General features: G+C 51.3%; 1 protein-coding gene across 1 annotated transcript; it reads left to right on the top strand.

The window, feature by feature from the left end:
* Nucleotides 1–9,215: 9,215 nt before the first annotated feature.
* On the top strand, nucleotides 9,216–14,312 carry LOC124501690 (keratin, type II cuticular Hb1). Its single transcript, XM_047066068.1, has 9 exons — nucleotides 9,216–9,584; nucleotides 10,329–10,537; nucleotides 11,329–11,389; nucleotides 12,145–12,240; nucleotides 12,457–12,621; nucleotides 12,887–13,012; nucleotides 13,258–13,478; nucleotides 13,743–13,774; nucleotides 14,068–14,312. The coding sequence occupies exons 1-9, from the start codon at nucleotides 9,216–9,218 to the stop codon at nucleotides 14,310–14,312; spliced, it is 1,524 nt and encodes a 507-aa protein (XP_046922024.1).
* The last annotated feature ends 3,187 nt before the right edge of the window (nucleotides 14,313–17,499 follow it).

Genomic DNA, 17,499 nt, shown 5'->3' with positions numbered 1-17,499 from the left:
TCTGGGCTGATGGCTCAGAGCCTGGAGCCTGTTTCCGATTCTGTGTCTCCCTCTCTCTCTGCCCCTCCCCCGTTCATGCTCTGTCTCTCTCTGTCCCGAAAATAAATAAACGTTGAAAAAAAAATTAAAAAAAAAAAAAATCTTCCATGGGGCCTAAGGGGACACACAGTGGCTCGCTGGCTTCAGGAATGCCCAACTATTTCCAGCAAGGCTCCAAGAAAAGATAAGCATGTCTGGTTTTCATCTCAAACTTCCATTTTCCTCTAGGGCCCAGAAAGCATTGGGTAGACACTATTGTCATGAGCTGTATAGCATTTCACTCAGAATATAATAGAATCAATCTAGACAGAGCCATCAGTAGGGCATCCAGCCCCCTGCCTCCACCTCCCCCCTCCCAGTTCTGTGCTGCTTCCTATGCTATACCAACCCTGTAACCCCCTTCCCTTTACAGCAGTTTGTCAGTAATCTTGGCAGATGTCAAAACAGATCCATGTTGGCGTGTGCCGCCTGTAGTGTGGATAGTGTGGGCCTTGAACCCAACAGGGCTGGATGGACATCAAGGCTCTTCCATGAACAGCTCTGTGTGATCTGGGGGCAAGGCACTTCATTCCTCTGGGAAATATATTGTCTTTCCTTCCAGCACTGCCTGGGAAAATTACAGAGATGTCCACGTGCTCATTAAACTCCAGAACACAGTACATATGTGTTTTATTATAATCATTAAGAAGCAGGAGGCTCTGGGGCAGCATTTTTTTCAGAGTTCACATTGTGGCCCACTAATAGAAGCAAACAGAATTTTAATGAAGTAGATTAGAACAAAATCAAGCAGAGTGGAATAGAAAATAGCAGAGTGCATCATATGTAGTAAAAAAAAATTTATTTCCTTTTTGTCTCAACTGTATGTGGTGTGTACGTATGTGTGTGCTTCATGACTACATAAAATCATTTCTTAATATGATTGAAAATAAAAAGTTTACATACATCGCATATCAGTTAAGCACACAGACCCAGATTCCAAACTGCCTAGTTTCAAAGTCCAGCCCTGCCACTTTCTAGCTATGTAACCTCAGGTAATTACTTAACCTCTCTGTACCTCATTTCATGATTTATAAAATGGGGATAATAATATCCACCTCATAAAGCTGTTGTAAGGATTAAAAGAATCAATCCATGTAAAGCGTTTAGAACAGAGCCTAACACTCTAATTATGTAATCATATTTGTAGTTGTTATTGCTGCTAATGCTGCTGCTGTAGATATATCAGCAGGTTTGGTAGAATGTACCTACCCACATTCTTAAACCACCAATGTAAAATCCCCACTAATGGTGTCTATCTTAAAGGACTAGTAAAAGGATTAAATTGTACATGAACAATGCTTAACACAGCACCTGGCACATAGCAAGTGCTCAGTAAATGTTATCTACTATTATTATTCTACTATGATTTCAGTCCAAGGAACAGGGAGGACTTGAGAACTTTGGCCATGGTTACTTCTTTTATCCTGGAAGAGAACCCAAAATCAAATGCCCCTCCTTCAATCCCCACTCTAGACCAACTGCCCCCAGGGAAGTCCCAGGGAGGATCTCTCCTCTTCGGCAAAGGGACAATGTCAGCAATCCTTAGGCAACTATACTACTGGATGAAAAGAGGCTTGGACAGTCCCAGAAGTCTGTTATCTATTAATAATTCATAAATTTGTATTTCTAACTTGGCCTTAACAGACCACCAAAAATCCTCAGCCATAAATCAATGACATACTCACTTATCTTGCTTTTTTCCTGATCCTGAAGCCCCCTGATTGGTTAGTAGCCTGCATGAAGCTGAGGGTGGGGGGTATACCACCCATCCAGGTACAGTGGAACTCCAAAGAGAGCAAGAGATGTCAGATTTTCACTGCAGCTGGACAGATGGAAATTGGAGTTGAGGGAAACGTCCCAGAAGGAGAGCAGGTAGTCGTGGTATCCTAAAAAGGTGCTTGCGTTATATCTCCCATTTAAGGAAGTTTTATATAAAAGAGAAAAACCCTTTATTCTGGAGTAGCCACGGTGTTTACAGAAACAGGGTGAACAAAAAACCTTCATATCAGGAGATTAGAGGCTCTTCTTTTAGCCTAAGTGGATCTTGTTTCAAGGGATACCTGGAAAAAAAGGGGCAAATCTGGTGGTTTTAACATTAGGAAGTTCTTGTTCAAGCTTCCCTTCAGTACATCCTTCTCCTGTGAAGAATGTTGTAAGGCAGATTCCCCCACATGAATGATGGGTTAGATGAGATAACATCTTGCTGGGGAATTCAGGGTTTCTGTGATGGCTACATCTCTGCCATATGCTGAAGTCTGTCTTAATTTTGGAAAAAGGGAGGAAGGCACTAAAAGAAAAAAGGAGACATGGATTCTGAAGTTCCCAATCTGACTGGGAAGACAGACCCACATTTGTGAGAAAGGCTGGAAGTCTGAAGAGGGCTCCTTTTCAGCTGTATCATCAGATGCTCAGAAATGCAATGTCTACTGAGACTGCCTATTCTTTTTTTTTTTTATGTTTTAATGTTTATTTCTGAGAGAGAGACAGAGCATGAGCATGAGTGTAGGAAGGGCAGAGAGAGAGACACAGAATCCAAAACACCTCCAAGCTCTGAGCTGTCAGCACAGAGCCCGAAGCAGGGCTCGAACCCATGAACCATGAGATCATGACCTGAGCCAAAGTCGGATGCTTAACCAACTGAGCCACCCAGGTGCCACTGACAGTGCCCATTCTGGGGCAACGTAGAATGCAGCTAGTCTGATGCGAAAGGTAAGAAAGGCCCCCTGGAAAGGGTGACAACAGATGCCAGTAAAGAGGCAGTTGGGGCAGTATTGGTATAAAAAGTGTGCATGGAGGTTTTCAGAGAGTGGACAGTAGGGAAACTTGGAGGACCTTGTGGGAGAGGCAGAGATAGTGAGATGCTGTGACAGAGCCCACTGAGGCAGAGCCCTCAGAAGTAGGGCTAGTCGCATCTCTGGGATTCTGCTTCAAAACTACAAGGTGGGAGGCAGCCTGTAGGTTCCACATCTGGAGGATACCAAAACATCTGCATACCAGGCTTGCAGGTATCTAAGGGGCTGTGCCCTTTCTCACCTTGCAGCTCATACTTTCTGTTCACAGAAAGCAGGTGCAGGCCAAGTTTCAGTGAGGGGAGTTGAGGGGTGAAGGCATGGCTGTTTACATAACACTCAGGCTGTATACGAGGGAGTTGACCCTAGGCCAGCCAGCAGGCAGGATGACTGGATTAATGAGTTGAGAGGCCCAAGTCAGAGTCCTGCCTTCTCAGCCAAGTCAGCCTGGGACAGTGGCCAATTATCCATTAGAATTCACCAGAGGAAGGCGGGGCCAAAGGCTCTTGTGGACTGCCTGGGGGAATGGGGAAATGAAGACTGACTCAGGAACTCTGCCCTTGATGAAATCCATCCCACTAAGCAGGCTGAACCCCTGCATCTCCTCAAGCCCTTCCCTCATCTCTCCCAGTCTCCCCTCCCTCCCATACTCTTCACGCCCTAGATGGTCTATGTCCTTCCAAGTAGCCCTAGAGAGTAATGGTCTAAGATCTTCCCTTCTCTAAGGGAGAAGGATCTTCTCCCTTCTTTTCCCTAGAAATCCACCTCCCATCCACTTCTCTCTTTCCTTCCCCAATCCTACCCTTCAGTCTCTACTTTGCCCCATGGCTTTCAAGATTCTTGCCCTTGTTGGTTGGCTTTCCCGACCACTCTCATCATTGTTCAGTTCAAGGACTTCACTTTGGTCAAGGACATATCTACTCACTTCATTCCTCCTTCAGGCCCCAGCCAGGAATGTCTCCCTACCCATCCCCCACTCCCAGGAATGGCTGCCCTCTGGTCTGCTACATCTGATCCCCACCCCACCCTACCAGAAAGCTTTGCACAATTAACGACCAAGCTTTGATGGTTCCATTACTCAGCATTTAATAGGCAGCTGGCATTCGTTTCATTCATTCCACAAATATTTATTGAGCACCTACTATGTGCCAAGCCCTTGGAATAGATCCACGAACCAAACACTTGTGCTCATTGGTGTGTTGCAAGGTTTGCATTTTTGTTCACAATCTGCATATGTGTCCAGCTTTTCTCTTAGAACTGGAAGCTCACCACAAACAAGGGTGAGCTCTTCTCTATCCTCTGGCCCTGAGCCCTAACAGCACTGTAAGGGGCCCTGAAGAGGGTCCTGGGGGAAGGGATCAGTGAGAGTGTGTGTTAATGTGCTATATACCAGCACCATCTATTGTGTAATACTTCTAACGATGGCAGAGGGGCAATGAGATAAGCTCATCCCTTCCACTGGGATCAAACATACCAGCAGACTCTGAGGGCCGGCTTTGCCACTAACGACACAAACTGAGCAAGACTCTTAACCTTCTAGACCTCAGTGTCCTCACCTGACACCTGCCTCAGAGGGTAATTGTAAAAATTAAATGCTTTAGTGCATGTTGGACAATCAGCATAGCATCTAGTAGGAGGTAAGATGAACATCAAGAGATGTCATGATTTTTTAAATTTGGAAGAAGACTCATGAAATGGCTTTCGACACTAAGCATATACCTACTTGCATATTTTTTTTTAAATAACCACATACCCTAGCAAAACCCTTCCACAGACATGCCAGAAGACACAGAAAGAATGTTCATGGCCACTCTGTTCATAATACAGACCCTAGAAACAACCACGAGGCCATCAGGGTGGAGAGATAAATAAATTGTGGCATATTCATACAATGAGTATGAACACAATACAGCGACAGGAAGCAACGCTGAAAAAAAGGAAGCCAGACACAGAAGAATACACACAATACAATTCCATTTACATGAACTTCAAAAACTGGAAAACTATGGGGCGTCTGGGGGGCTCAGTTAGTTACGCGTCTGACTCTTGATTTTGGCTCAGGTCACGGTTTGTGAGACTGAGCCCCGCATTGGGCTCTGCACTGACGGCATGGAGCCTGCTTGGGATTCTCTCTCTTCCTCGATCTCTGCCCCTCCCCCACTCACACTGTCTCTGGTCTCTCAAAATAAATAAATATTTTTAAAAACTGGAAAACTAAATAATTTATGGTTTAGAGATGCATACATTGGTTCTAAAACTGCTAAGAAAAGCAAGGGAATGAGTGAACACAAAATCCCAGAGGGATGTTGTCCCTAGGCCAAAAAGAAATGGGTACAACCAGAATGAGGCTTATAGGAAGCACCCAAGTCACACGTATATTTCATTTCTTCCTATAGGGGGTAGGTACACCGCCTATACGTTCTTTTGTGTGGGTAACATAGTTCTCAATAAAAACAATTTTACCCTTTGGGTGCCTGGGTGGCGCAGTCGGTTAAGCATCCGACTTCAGCCATGTCACGATCTCGCAGTCTGTGAGTTCGAGCCCCACGTCAGGCTCTGGGCTGATGGCTCAGAGCCTGGAGCCTGTTTCTGATTCTGTGTCTCCCTCTCTCTCTGCCCCTCCCCCGTTCATGCTCTGTCTCTCTCTGTCCCAAAAATAAATAAACGTTGAAAAAAAAATTTTTTTTTAAACAATTTTACCCTTGATAAAACCCATATTGCCAGAGCCAAGACTATGGTGATGATTCAGCCAACCCTCCCCCTCTCTTCTCTCCCCCTCCCCACCACAAGCTTTTTTACTCCAAGAAAACATACAGAACGAATGTCCTTTCAGGTCTTCAAAAATTAGCTGCAATTGGGGCGCCTGGGTGGCGCAGTCGGTTAAGCGTCCGACTTCAGCCAGGTCACGATCTCGCGGTCCGTGAGTTCGAGCCCCGTGTCGGGCTCTGGGCTGACGGCTCAGAGCCTGGAGCCTGTTTCCGATTCTGTGTCTCCCTCTCTCTCTGCCCCTCCCCCGTTCATGCTCTGTCTCTCTCTGTCCCAAAAATAAATTAAAAAAAAAAATTAGCTGCAATTAATAATGCCTGAAATTCAATGAAATGGTGAAAATTTGATTTTCTTATATCTCGTTTCTTTAAATTGCTTCTGGTGTCTTTAAAATTGCTTAGGAAGGGCCAGCTATTAGTAATTAGCTCATGTTTATGCATGTCATTTTTATAAGGAGTTACACTGGTGGAGAAGGTAAAGCATGTGTGAGATGTACCTTGACTCACAGCGCTTCTCCTCAGGACACCAGCCAACTGGTTTGCTGGGAGCACTGCCATGGCTCAACTGTGGGCAGTGTCCAGAATGGCAATGAGGGTATAAAGGGTCTCGGAAGTGCTGGCCCAGCTCCCCAAACACATAAAGTGACAGCAGGTGCCACACCCTCCTGGACAGCCAGATGGCCGACACAGTCCACGAGCCCGTGTTTGTCCTGTCACAAGGCCTCAGCCCTGAATGTTTCACACAAACACACAGAGCCCTACCCCCAGCCCTGGTCTGTTCCCCTCCTTCCTTCTCCTTTCCCTCCAGCCCCACCCCCCTTCCTCCTTCCCTGAAGCTGCCCTGCCTGCCTTTACCTCTAAGACACGGCAGCTACAGGGGGCTGCCAGCCACATCGCTTCTCTTCTCTTTCATTTAATAATGCAAATCTCTATACTTTATGAGAGAATTCTTCTAGACCTGTTCCCCTGCAGTAGGAGGCTTTGTGGGTAAGTAGAAACAGTACCCTCTGTCAAGATACTCACAGTGCACCAAAGGTATACAAATAACTAAAACCGCTCAGTTCTCAGCCACAGGACCCTACAGATCTCCAGCCCCAGCCTCACGTTGCCCCTGTGCTACATTCCCACACCATTGGCCCCTCCTGGTTCTAACCATCCCAACCCCCCGTGACGCTGCCCATCTGCCCGAGACTGATTCTTCCCAGCCATAAATTCCACAGATATCCCCTCCTAAACAACTTTCCCTACCCCTCTTGAAAATTTCCAGAGAGTTAGGAAATCTGGGGGTTGTCACAGCGTGTAGGTGAGAAGGCATTGCCTCTCTTGGGCTCCATGACTTAACTAGCTAGGAGATACTGGGCAAGTTATTTAACCTCCCCGAGCCTCAGTTTCTTTATCTGTAAAATGGGGATAATGATACATACTTCGTATGGTTGATGGGAGAATTAGGGATTGTTTACGACATAAAATATCAGATAGTAGGTGGCCAAAAGAAAAAAAGACAAGAAAATATCCTCTTATCAAAATAGGATATATGTTTTCCTACATTGTTCTTTCTAATTACAAAGGGGAAATGTATGCAAGTGATCCGATTCAGCATCACAGATACTGGAACAGCCTGATCTTTTTGTGCTTCTTGGGGTGACATAATAAGAATCATAGAGCATTGCTCATGAGGTATTCTGCCCAAAAACATGTCAGTTGAACCCAGACAAGCCTCTAGACCAACACTATCCAGTGGACAAGCTGCGACGGTGGAAATGTTCTGTCCCTGCGCCATCCAGTAAGGTAGTCAGTGGTCCTGTGGTCATGTGGCTCCTGCAACTGGGGAACTCCATTGTCAATTTATTTAGCTTTAACCAATTTAAATTTAAACAGCCGCATACGCCTGCAGGATGCCACACTGAACAGGTCAACTCTAGAATTAACTTCCAGTATCTTTAAAATATAGAGAAAGGAGGGGCGCCTGGGTGGCGCAGTCGGTTAAGCGTCCGACTTCAGCCAGGTCACGATCTCACGGTCCGGGAGTTCGAGCCCCGCGTCGGGCTCTGGGCTGATGGCTCAGAGCCTGGAGCCTGTTTCCGATTCTGTGTCTCCCTCTCTCTCTGCCCCTCCCCCGTTCATGCTCTGTCTCTCTCTGTCCCAAAAATAAAAAAAAAATAAAAAAAAAAATATAGAGAAAGGATGGAGGGGCGCCGAGGTGGCTCCGTCGGTTAAGCACCAACTTGGGCTCAGGTCATGATCTCAGGGTTTGTTTTTGTTTTTTTTTTTTTTTCAACGTTTGTTTATTTTTGGGACAGAGAGAGACAGAGCATGAACGGGGGGAGGGGCAGAGAGAGAGGGAGACACAGAATCGGAAACAGGCTCCAGGCTCTGAGCCATCAGCCCAGAGCCTGACGCGGGGCTCGAACTCCTGGACCGCGATTTTTTTTTTTTTTTTTTTTTTTTTTTTATGATCTCAGGGTTTGTGCGTTCAAGCCCTGCATTGGGCTCTGCACTGACAGCCCAGAGCCTGGAGCCTGCTTCAGATTCTGTGTCTCCCTCTCTCTGCCCCTCCCCTGCTCTTGCTCTGTCTCTCAAGAATAAATAAACATTTTAAAAAAATTAAATATAAGGGACGGAGCCACAAGACAAGTCACATAAAACCGATTTCTTAAAACTTTTGAGACAATTAGGAAGGCTGAAAATGGAACGACTAGTAAATGATTCTTTGGAACTGTTGTTAATTTTCTTGCACGCGCAGTGGTACGGTCCTGCTTTCTACACGTGCCATACTTTCTGTAACTGTCAAATATGCGGGCAGGGCTGGCACAGTGTTAACCACTCTTGAATCTACGTAACTCAGTGGACATCTCAGGGTGTTTTTATGCTACGCTTTCAACGTTTCCAGATGTTCAGAAACTCTCATGATAAAAGTTGAAAAAGACAAAAAAAACCACACTATTTAATAAACTAAAGGCTGCTATCTTGACAGGAAAAATGGAATGTATCTCAGCAGCCCGCTAGACAGTCTGGGGATGGGGGAAATGCACATTTGTGGTAGAGTAGCACGATGGCCACTACTGGAATGGAAACTTCTGGATGTTACCTGTTAACACCTCAGTCTTTCCTGAGTCCCCTCCTGACCACCCCACCACACACACACACACACACACACACACACACACACACACACAGGTGCCCTGAACCTCCCAGCCTCTGGCCTTGCTTCTCCTCTCCTCTCCTGGCCCCCTTCCTCCCTCTCCTGCCCTGCCCTTCTCTCCCCAATCTCCTCAGATGAGTGCATAGACTGCTGGCAGAGCACTTTGAAGATGAAACATACTGAGTCCCCCTACAGCCCAGAGGTTGGCATCCTGTACACTGAGGAGGGTGCGGGCCACTCCACCATGAAAGCATGTGCTAAAGAGGGGTTGGACTCAACTAACCGCCCAAGCCCATAAAGCACAAATTGACCGAAATGCACAGCCAAGCCCTTCAGATCTGAGCATAAATAGGACTGAGGTGCCTCACGGAGCACATTGGAGTTTCCACAAGACTCCAGACCTCGGTCCTGTACTCTGCTACCCCAGCCTCCAGGAGCACCATGACTTGCGGATCTGGATTCTGCGGCCGCACCTTCAGCTGCGCCTCGGCCTGCGGGCCCCGGCCCGGCCGCTGCTGCATCACCGCCGCCCCCTACCGCGGCGTCTCCTGCTACCGCGGCCTCACCGGCGGCTTCGGAAGCCACAGCGTCTGCGGCGGCTTCCGCGCCGGCTCCTGCGGACGCACCTTCGGCTACCGCTCCGGCGGCGTGTGCGGGCCCAGCCCGCCCTGCATCACCAGCGTGTCGGTCAACGAGAGCCTCCTCACGCCCCTCAACCTGGAGATCGACCCCAATGCGCAGTGCGTGAAGCACGAGGAGAAGGAGCAGATCAAGTGTCTCAACAGCAGGTTCGCAGCCTTCATCGACAAGGTGGGTGTCCTTGATCACACCCTTCCTGAGCCTTCGGGTCCTGGGCTAGGCACTGAAGACAGTCAGGGGCAGGAGACAGGAGGTCCAGGTGAGCTCCCGCTCTGATGGGCGAAATGGACACACACCCAGGCCACGTGAGGACCAAGGACATCAGGATACAGAGCAGAGGCTCCTGATTTGATAGTGTTGCCGTTATATGCAACCTCTGTCCAGACAGGCAGGTCCCCACGGAGACACAAGGACAGGCTTGGAACTGGCCTGTCAGAGGAAGAGGGCAGAACATGTACACAGACAGACACCAAAATGGACACAAGAAATAGGAAGAGGCCCGCAGGGTGAGCCAGTGGGTGGCCGTCCTTGATCACACCCTTCCTGTAGCCCACCCATGCTCAGCACTCAGGCTGGGCACTGAGACAGGGGGAGCCAGAGGCCAACCGGACACCTCTACCTGCCTCCAGAATACACATGCCACCTGGCCTCACCAGGTCTGGAGAACTCACTTTACCTGAGAGCAGACGCTGACCTTGCCCAGCCCCTTGCTCCCATCCCGGAGTGAGAAAATCCAGACAGAGATCACAGGAGGGAAATCCAGGAGTCACCTTGTCTCCCACTGCCCATCTCTGCCAATGTCTGCTGAGCTCCAGGGTTGGGAGTTTGCCCCTAAAGCAATCACCCCAGCCCCACCCCAAATTGGCTTCGGGACACCAAGAGCCGTCTGACCCCTCCCCCACACCCTGAATGCAGGTGCGCTTCCTGGAGCAGCAGAACAAGCTTCTGGAGACCAAGTGGCAGTTCTACCAGAACCGCAAGTGCTGCGAGAGCAACCTGGAGCCCCTGTTCGAGGGCTACATCGAGACGCTGAGGCGGGAGGCCGAGTGCGTGGAGGCCGACAGCGGGAGGCTGGCCTCGGAGCTCAACCACGTGCAGGAGGTGCTGGAGGGCTACAAGAAGAAGTGAGTGCGGCCCGGAGTGACGCTGGGCACAGGAAATGGACTTGGCTTAGAGCCCGTTGGGTTAGACTTGAGAAGAATTTTCCAGAAGGACGAGGGGCCATGCAGGCCGGGGACTTGCGCGGCAGGGTCATCTCAGCTGCGCCACTCTTGCCCAGATGCCTGCCTCAGGGTGGGGCCGGGATGCCCCCAGGAGACCTCTCTGTCCCCTACTCAGCCTTCCCTTCTCGGAGGCTGTCCCCCAGGCCCCGTGGGGAGGAGGCTTCTGCAGTCTCCCTGGCTGCCTCCTGCTGACTGACCTCTCAGTTTTCCCACCCGTAGCACCTGAGCGTCTGGTGGTTCGGGGCTGACAGGCCCCGGGGCCCCGGGTGTGCCACTGCCTGGGGTGCTGAGTGCCGATGGGGGATGGGTGTCATAGGCTCCCACACCTGAGCCAGGTTGGACAGCCAGATGAGGGGAGGCTGGGGCTGCCTTGCCCCAGACGTGACACTGTCCTCTCCTAGCATGGGGCCAGGGATTGAGTCCTTATGTGCCTCCTAAGGTGACCTCACGGCAGCTGTGGGAACGGGGCTGGGAGGTCCCACACCTTAGCTCTCTGGATCCCTCAATTTAAAGTCGAGACAGGATCCTAGACCCGTTCCAGATCTAACCAGACAGAACGGAGACAGCAGAATTGCTGCGTTCCAGCTGTTGGGAGCTCACTAATACTGCCCCCTCCACTGATGTGAAAGGGAGACGGCCTCTGGTGAGACCTGCCCTTCCCTGACCTCCCTCTCTGCCCTCTTCTGCCTCAGGTATGAGGAGGAAGTCTCTCTGAGAGCAACAGCTGAGAATGAATTTGTGGCTCTGAAGAAGGTGAGTGACGTGGGATCCGGAAGCACAGACACCAGGGATCTCGGAATGACAGACTCTTCCTGGGGAGACCCAGAGGGTCTCAACCTCCGCGTGGGGTACAAGACCTGGCCCAATCGGGCTGGGAAATCCCAGGGGTCAGGTCATGGAAGGCTCATTCAGGTCGCCGATGAAGGGCAAGAACCTTGGACTGTGCACTAGCACCCTGCCCTGGGGCGAGGGATGGCTGGGCTGACCGGCGGATGTCCCACTGTGCTTTAGAACTTGTGGTCTCTGGCGGGGACCCCATGGAGGCAGGGCAGCTCCAGTCTCTCTGTTGAGGGACAGCGTCCTGTCTAGCACTGGGGGAAGTCTGACCAACAGGAGGGGCCCAGTCCCTGGGGTATTGGGGAGGATGGAGCTGAACCCGGAGTGACCAGGTGGTCTTGGAGGACTGCCAGGGGACAGGGAGGGGTCGAGGTGGCGAGCAGGGAGTCAGTCTGGCAGGCTTGTTGGGAAAGGGAGGGTAAGAAGCAGAGCTGGGACCATAAGAGGAGAGAAAGGCTGGCGGCCCATCTCAGGCACAAAGGGGTTTGTTCTCAGAAGGGCAGGAGGTTGCAAAGCCCACCCCGGGCAGGTCAGAAAGTATGGCGACGGCATGGGAATAGAACAGTGGGAGTCCTTTCCCTTGGCCTCCACGAATGGGAGAGAAGAGAGGGGAGTGTTTGGGGTAATGAGCACCGGGGTCCTCTGAGCTCACAGACACCCCATTTTTCCAGGATGTGGACTGTGCCTACCTCCGCAAGTCAGATCTGGAGGCCAACGCGGAAGCCCTGATCGAGGAGATCAACTTCCTGAGGCGCCTGTATGAGGAGGTGAGGGGCCGTGGTCCAGGTCGAAAAGAAGCAGCCAGCCTAGAAGAGGGGGCTGGGGCCTGGGACTGAGTTGGCCAGGGATTTGGGTTGGGTGGGGGCTGCAGTCCATGAGGCTGTAGTGGGAGCTGGGGTAGAGACAAGGTAAGGGCTGAGATGACTGGGTCCACACTGTGGTGGGTGAGGCTGGGGTGTAAACAGGTTCCCCACCATCTGCAGGAGATCCGCGTTCTCCACGCCCACATCTCAGACACCTCGGTCATCGTCAAGATGGACAACAGCCGGGACCTGAACATGGACTGCATTGTGGCCGAGATCAAGGCTCAGTACGACGACATCGCCAGCCGCAGCCGGGCTGAGGCCGAGTCCTGGTACCGCAGCAAGGTGAGGGGCACAGGACACCTGTCTCCTAGACATGACAGCACGTGGGAAGCCCGGTATACACTTAACAAGGCCTCTTCTGTATGGGGTTTCTGATCCCTAGGGATGGTGACAGAAGGGCAGAGAGCTCTTAGGTTATAGTTATTGGGCAGGGCTGCCATGTATAGTTGCACAGGCTGAGCACTGTACAACCTCCCAACCATCTGTGGTGTCTGAATGGGTGGGAACCTCCATCCTGAGCCTCAGGAGCACCTCTGCTTCCCCCCAGTGCGAGGAGATGAAGGCCACAGTGATCCGGCACGGGGAGACCCTGCGCCGCACCAAGGAGGAGATCAACGAGCTGAACCGCATGATCCAGAGGCTGACCGCCGAGGTCGAGAATGCCAAGTGTCAGGTACGGGTCGCCTGGGGCCTCCCCAGGGCCACACAGGCAGTGTGTGCCCCGACTGGCTCTCACCATTCATGATCCAGCCCATTTGCATGGCTCATGTCCCTGGAGTCAGGGGGACTCCGTTAATGAAGGGGAGAGGCCTGTTCTTGGGGTGTCCCCAGCTGGGGGAGGGGAGAGACTGGACACATGAGGGAAATGGACCGAGACACCCAGGACCATAACCCACTTTGTTCTCTCCGGGGCCCCAGAACACCAAGCTGGAGACCGCGGTGACCCAGTCTGAGCAGCAGGGCGAGGCGGCCCTGAGCGACGCCCGCTGCAAGCTGGCCGAGCTGGAGGCCGCCCTGCAGAAGGCCAAGCAGGACATGGCCTGCCTGGTCAAGGAGTACCAGGAGGTGATGAACTCCAAGCTGGGCCTGGACATCGAGATCGCCACCTACAGGCGGCTGCTGGAGGGCGAGGAGCAGAGGTGAGGCCCAACCCAGCCTGGCTCTGAGCTGCCCATTCCTGCCCCTTGAATACACTCCATCCTTTCTTCTGTCTCAGCAATGGCCAGCGGTCTAGGAAAACCTCTTATTCATCACTTTGGGGACGGGGGTGGTTTGGGAGGGCTGTTCCCTCAGACCCTCTGCTTCCACGCTGACCACTTGTGAACCCTGCCCCAAGGTGTGGGGGAGCTCTATCCGAAACTCTGGATGAGTCACTCATGTTGCCTTTTTCTTCTTCCCTCTAGACTATGTGAAGGCGTTGGGGCCGTGAATGTCTGTGAGTAACACAGCCCCTGTGTGGATGGATTTATTCCCTTCCTATAAGGGGTAGCAGAGTCTGGAGGGTGGGGTTCCACTGAAAGCTAAATATCATAAAGTGGGCTGGCATCACAGCAGAAGGGATTGGGGGTCAGAGAGCAGGAAAGACCACAGCTTTGGGCCTAGCGGTGTAAGTAAAGATTCTCCTGACTTTAATACACCGTGCTCAGGGCCCGGGGATCTGCATCATCTGGGAGGCTGATGGCTCGCCCCCCGCACCCCAGAATTCTGATGAGCCTTTGGGTTTTGCAGGCGTCAGCAGCTCCCGGGGCGGGGTCGTCTGCGGGGACCTCTGCGTGTCAGGCTCGCGGCCGGTGACCGGCAGCGCGTGCAGCGCCCCCTGCAGCGGGAACCTGGCGGTGAGCACCGGAATGTGCGCGCCCTGCGGCCCCTGCAACTCCATCACGTCTTGCGGCCTGGGCACCGGCGGTGTGGGCTCCTGCGGCATCAGCTCCTGCGGCGTGGGGTCCTGCGCCAGCAGCTGCCGCAAATGTTAGGCGGCCGAACTCACGCCTCGGGCCTGGGGTCTCTCCCACCCAGCCTCCCCATGGAGCAAGCTCTCAATTACCTCTCTAGCACTTTGAAAGGTCTGTCCCACTCCAGGCCTCTCATGTCTATGTGTGATCCCCTCTTCCTCGGCTCTGCTGCCCCGTGCTGGGAGAGGCTACCCCTAAAAAGTCCCCTTGACGCCCATACGAAGGGGGTTGAGGGGCCCAGAGGACCAGGACAAGGTCCTACCCTAGGCTGTCATGGGGCTGATGGCCATATCCCACCCCCAACCACTCCCCTTCCACCTCTGTCATGTTCATCTGTCTTGATCTGTGTTTCCAATAAATCAATGTAGCCACCTCTGAGCCTTGTCTGCACCTCTGTTATCCTCAAGGGTCAGGGTTTGGGAGAGTCCCCAAAGTCACGTGGAACAGAAAAAGGTCTAGTCTGGGGTCAGTAACCGGGGCAGGGCCCCACAAGCTTCCATGGTCCAGCTGGTGTCTGAACCCTGCGTGCACCTTTAGTGGTCATTTCACTAACACACTGTTGCCTCCCAGAAAACATCCCTGTGCATATCTGTCAACTGATGGATAACGAAAATTAGATTCATCAGTCACTCAAAACTTAAGGAAACATCACTCACTGCTTTGCTGGGGAAGACTCATGCCCGAGCAATTTATTAGAATTCCTTCAAGGGTAACTATATGAACATGACTTAAACTTTCAAAAAGCCTTTGATGTGGCTACTTTTTGCTTTTTGAATGGAGTCCTTTTGGGGTGTGGAGACCTGCCAGAGCTGATAAATTACCTCCAGGACAGAAAACAGCACGTAGCAAGACAATGAGGTGGCACAGAGGTAAGGACATAGACTCTGGAGCCAGATGACTTGGGTCCAAAATGGGGCTCTGCTCCTTCCTGGCTGAGTGACCTTGGTTAATTTCCTCACCCTCTCTGTGCCTCAGTTGCCACATCTCTAGAGTGAGAAAGATAAAAGCGCGCCTACCTCATGAGTAGATGGGAGGACTAGGCATTTCATACGTAACGTGTGCAGACGGTGCCTGCTGCAAAAGAATCATGACATGCGCTTGTCATGAGCCCTATTCTCTTGCAGAATATAAAGTGGAAATCCTTCCAAGGACCAGGGCTATGGCCAGCCTCCTGTGTCCATCTGTAAATGATTACAGGCGCACCTGGGGGGCTCAGTTGATCAAGTGTCCAGCGTGGGCTCAGGTCACGATCTCACACTCCGTGAGTTCAAGCCCCGCGTCAGGCTCGGTGTTGACAGCTCAGACCTTGGAACTCACTTCGGATTCTGTATCTCCTTCTTTCTCTGCCCCTCCCCTGCTCATGCTCAGTCTCTCTATCTCAAAAATAAATAAACATTTAAAAAAAGTTTTTTCATTAAAAAAGTGAATAAATATCTTTAAAAATTTTTAACAATAAATAAATAAATAAACAGATTACATTTCCCTCATATTACACTTAGCTGTGTGATCAGAGACAGCAAATAGAGAGAGAAATCTCCACGTATTCCAGGGCCATTGAGCTCCTACGTGCAGAGAACTGTTTCCCCTGTGACACTATGAGGATCTTACAAGTAGCAAAGAAAGTAAGGAGATGGCCCCTCCATCTTGCTATGGCGAAGGCAAGTTCCTGAATACATATCTGTACAGCAGGGCAAATCTCTAAACTTTCAGGCCCGGAAAACTGTAGCAGAAATCTAAACCCACCCCCATCCTTCAGGGCAATAGAAATAAATAATATTGAGAGCCCAGAAGCAAGTGGTCTGAAAAGACCAGGCTCTTTTAAGGTAGAGGATCAATCCAAGGCCCCCCACCCACTAGTATGTCCCTTCTCCCCTCCTGATGGAATTCTGAGCAGGCCAGGACCCTGGGAGAGTTCCAGACCATGCAGTTGTTCTAACCAGCTCTCTGTGCTGTGACACCACACAGCTCAGAAGCAGGCCATCAGGAGTCCAGACCTGAGGCCCAAACCCCAGCGCCATCACTCCATCCCTCCCCAGTTCAGAAACTACCCAATGAACTTCTCATCTCTGCCAACCGACCCCTCCCTTCCCATCGCGCTGGTCTCATCAGCCCAGCCGGGCCCTGATGGCCTTACTTACTCTCAGCCTCCTTCCAGTTCCCACTCCTGGAAAGGCTCAGGAAGCGAAGCAAGAGTGAATGAATCAAGTACATAATACTCCTGAAGCAGAACGGTGACAAAAATGGAATGCCTCTCTGTGTGACCTGTGGCAAGATACCTCCCCTCTCTGGGCCTCAGTGTATTCACTAGTGACATAAAATGTTTGGACCAGATGGCTGCTGAGGCCCCTTACCGATGTAAAAGCTCCATTGGTCCTCAGGAGAGGTGGGACAGGACTAGGAGCTAGAGGCGGGGGGAGGTGGGGACCCCAGATGCCATGTAGCCGTGCGGTGTGCGTGCTGGCTATACCTTCTTTCTGCAGAGTTCACTGTCTGTGGGCAGCTCTCTGCCAGTAGAACAATATGATCGCATCCAGGTACGTGCACATCTCCGGGCATCTGTGTGGAAGCACCTGTGTATGTGTGAGAGAGACTGTGAGCATTTCTACATGTGTGATTGTGTGTGTGAATGTGCACATGCCTGTGTGTCCGTGCTGAAGGGGGGAGCTCTGTGGGTACCATAGTGTGAGTGACAGGTGGACTCATGTGCTGATGGGGGAGGAGGCGGAGAACCGGGCTAAGGCAGGAGTGGTGAGGGTAGGTGCCGCTGGGTGTCATCCTGGGGAGGTGCCCTCTGGCCAGGGAGCCCCAGCTCTAACCCGTAGGGTTCCCTATTTCCCCTCCTGCCCTGTAGACACTCTAGCTCCGGCTGGGGCAGCAGGAGACCAGCTGGCCTTAGACTTGTAGAGCCTTCTGTTAAAGGTGCTCAAAGCCTTTCCCAAGACTCCAGTACCTGAGATATTCATTGCATTTATGTAACTCTTACTATGTTTTAAGGCCTTTGCATATAGTAATATATTTTTCACACAATCCTGTGACAGGGACTATTCTCGTTTTACCGGTCAACTATGGTGCAGAGAGGTTCAGTAAGGAGGAAAATGAAAAGGGACAGATGAACCTTCACCAGTTAGATCCGGGAAGGGCAGGACTGAGACTCAGAAACAGGCAGTGTTTGGGCCAGGGTAACAGCAAGATTGGGAACAGAATCCAG

The sequence above is a fragment of the Lynx rufus genome, unplaced genomic scaffold, assembly GCF_022079265.1.
Source record: "Lynx rufus isolate CCGP_SWC_20201006 ecotype Redwood Valley unplaced genomic scaffold, mLynRuf1.p SCAF_7, whole genome shotgun sequence".
Taxonomy (NCBI): Eukaryota; Metazoa; Chordata; class Mammalia; order Carnivora; family Felidae; genus Lynx; species Lynx rufus.
Note: the sequence above shows the minus strand (reverse complement) of the source record. Positions and strands in the feature narration are given on the sequence as shown.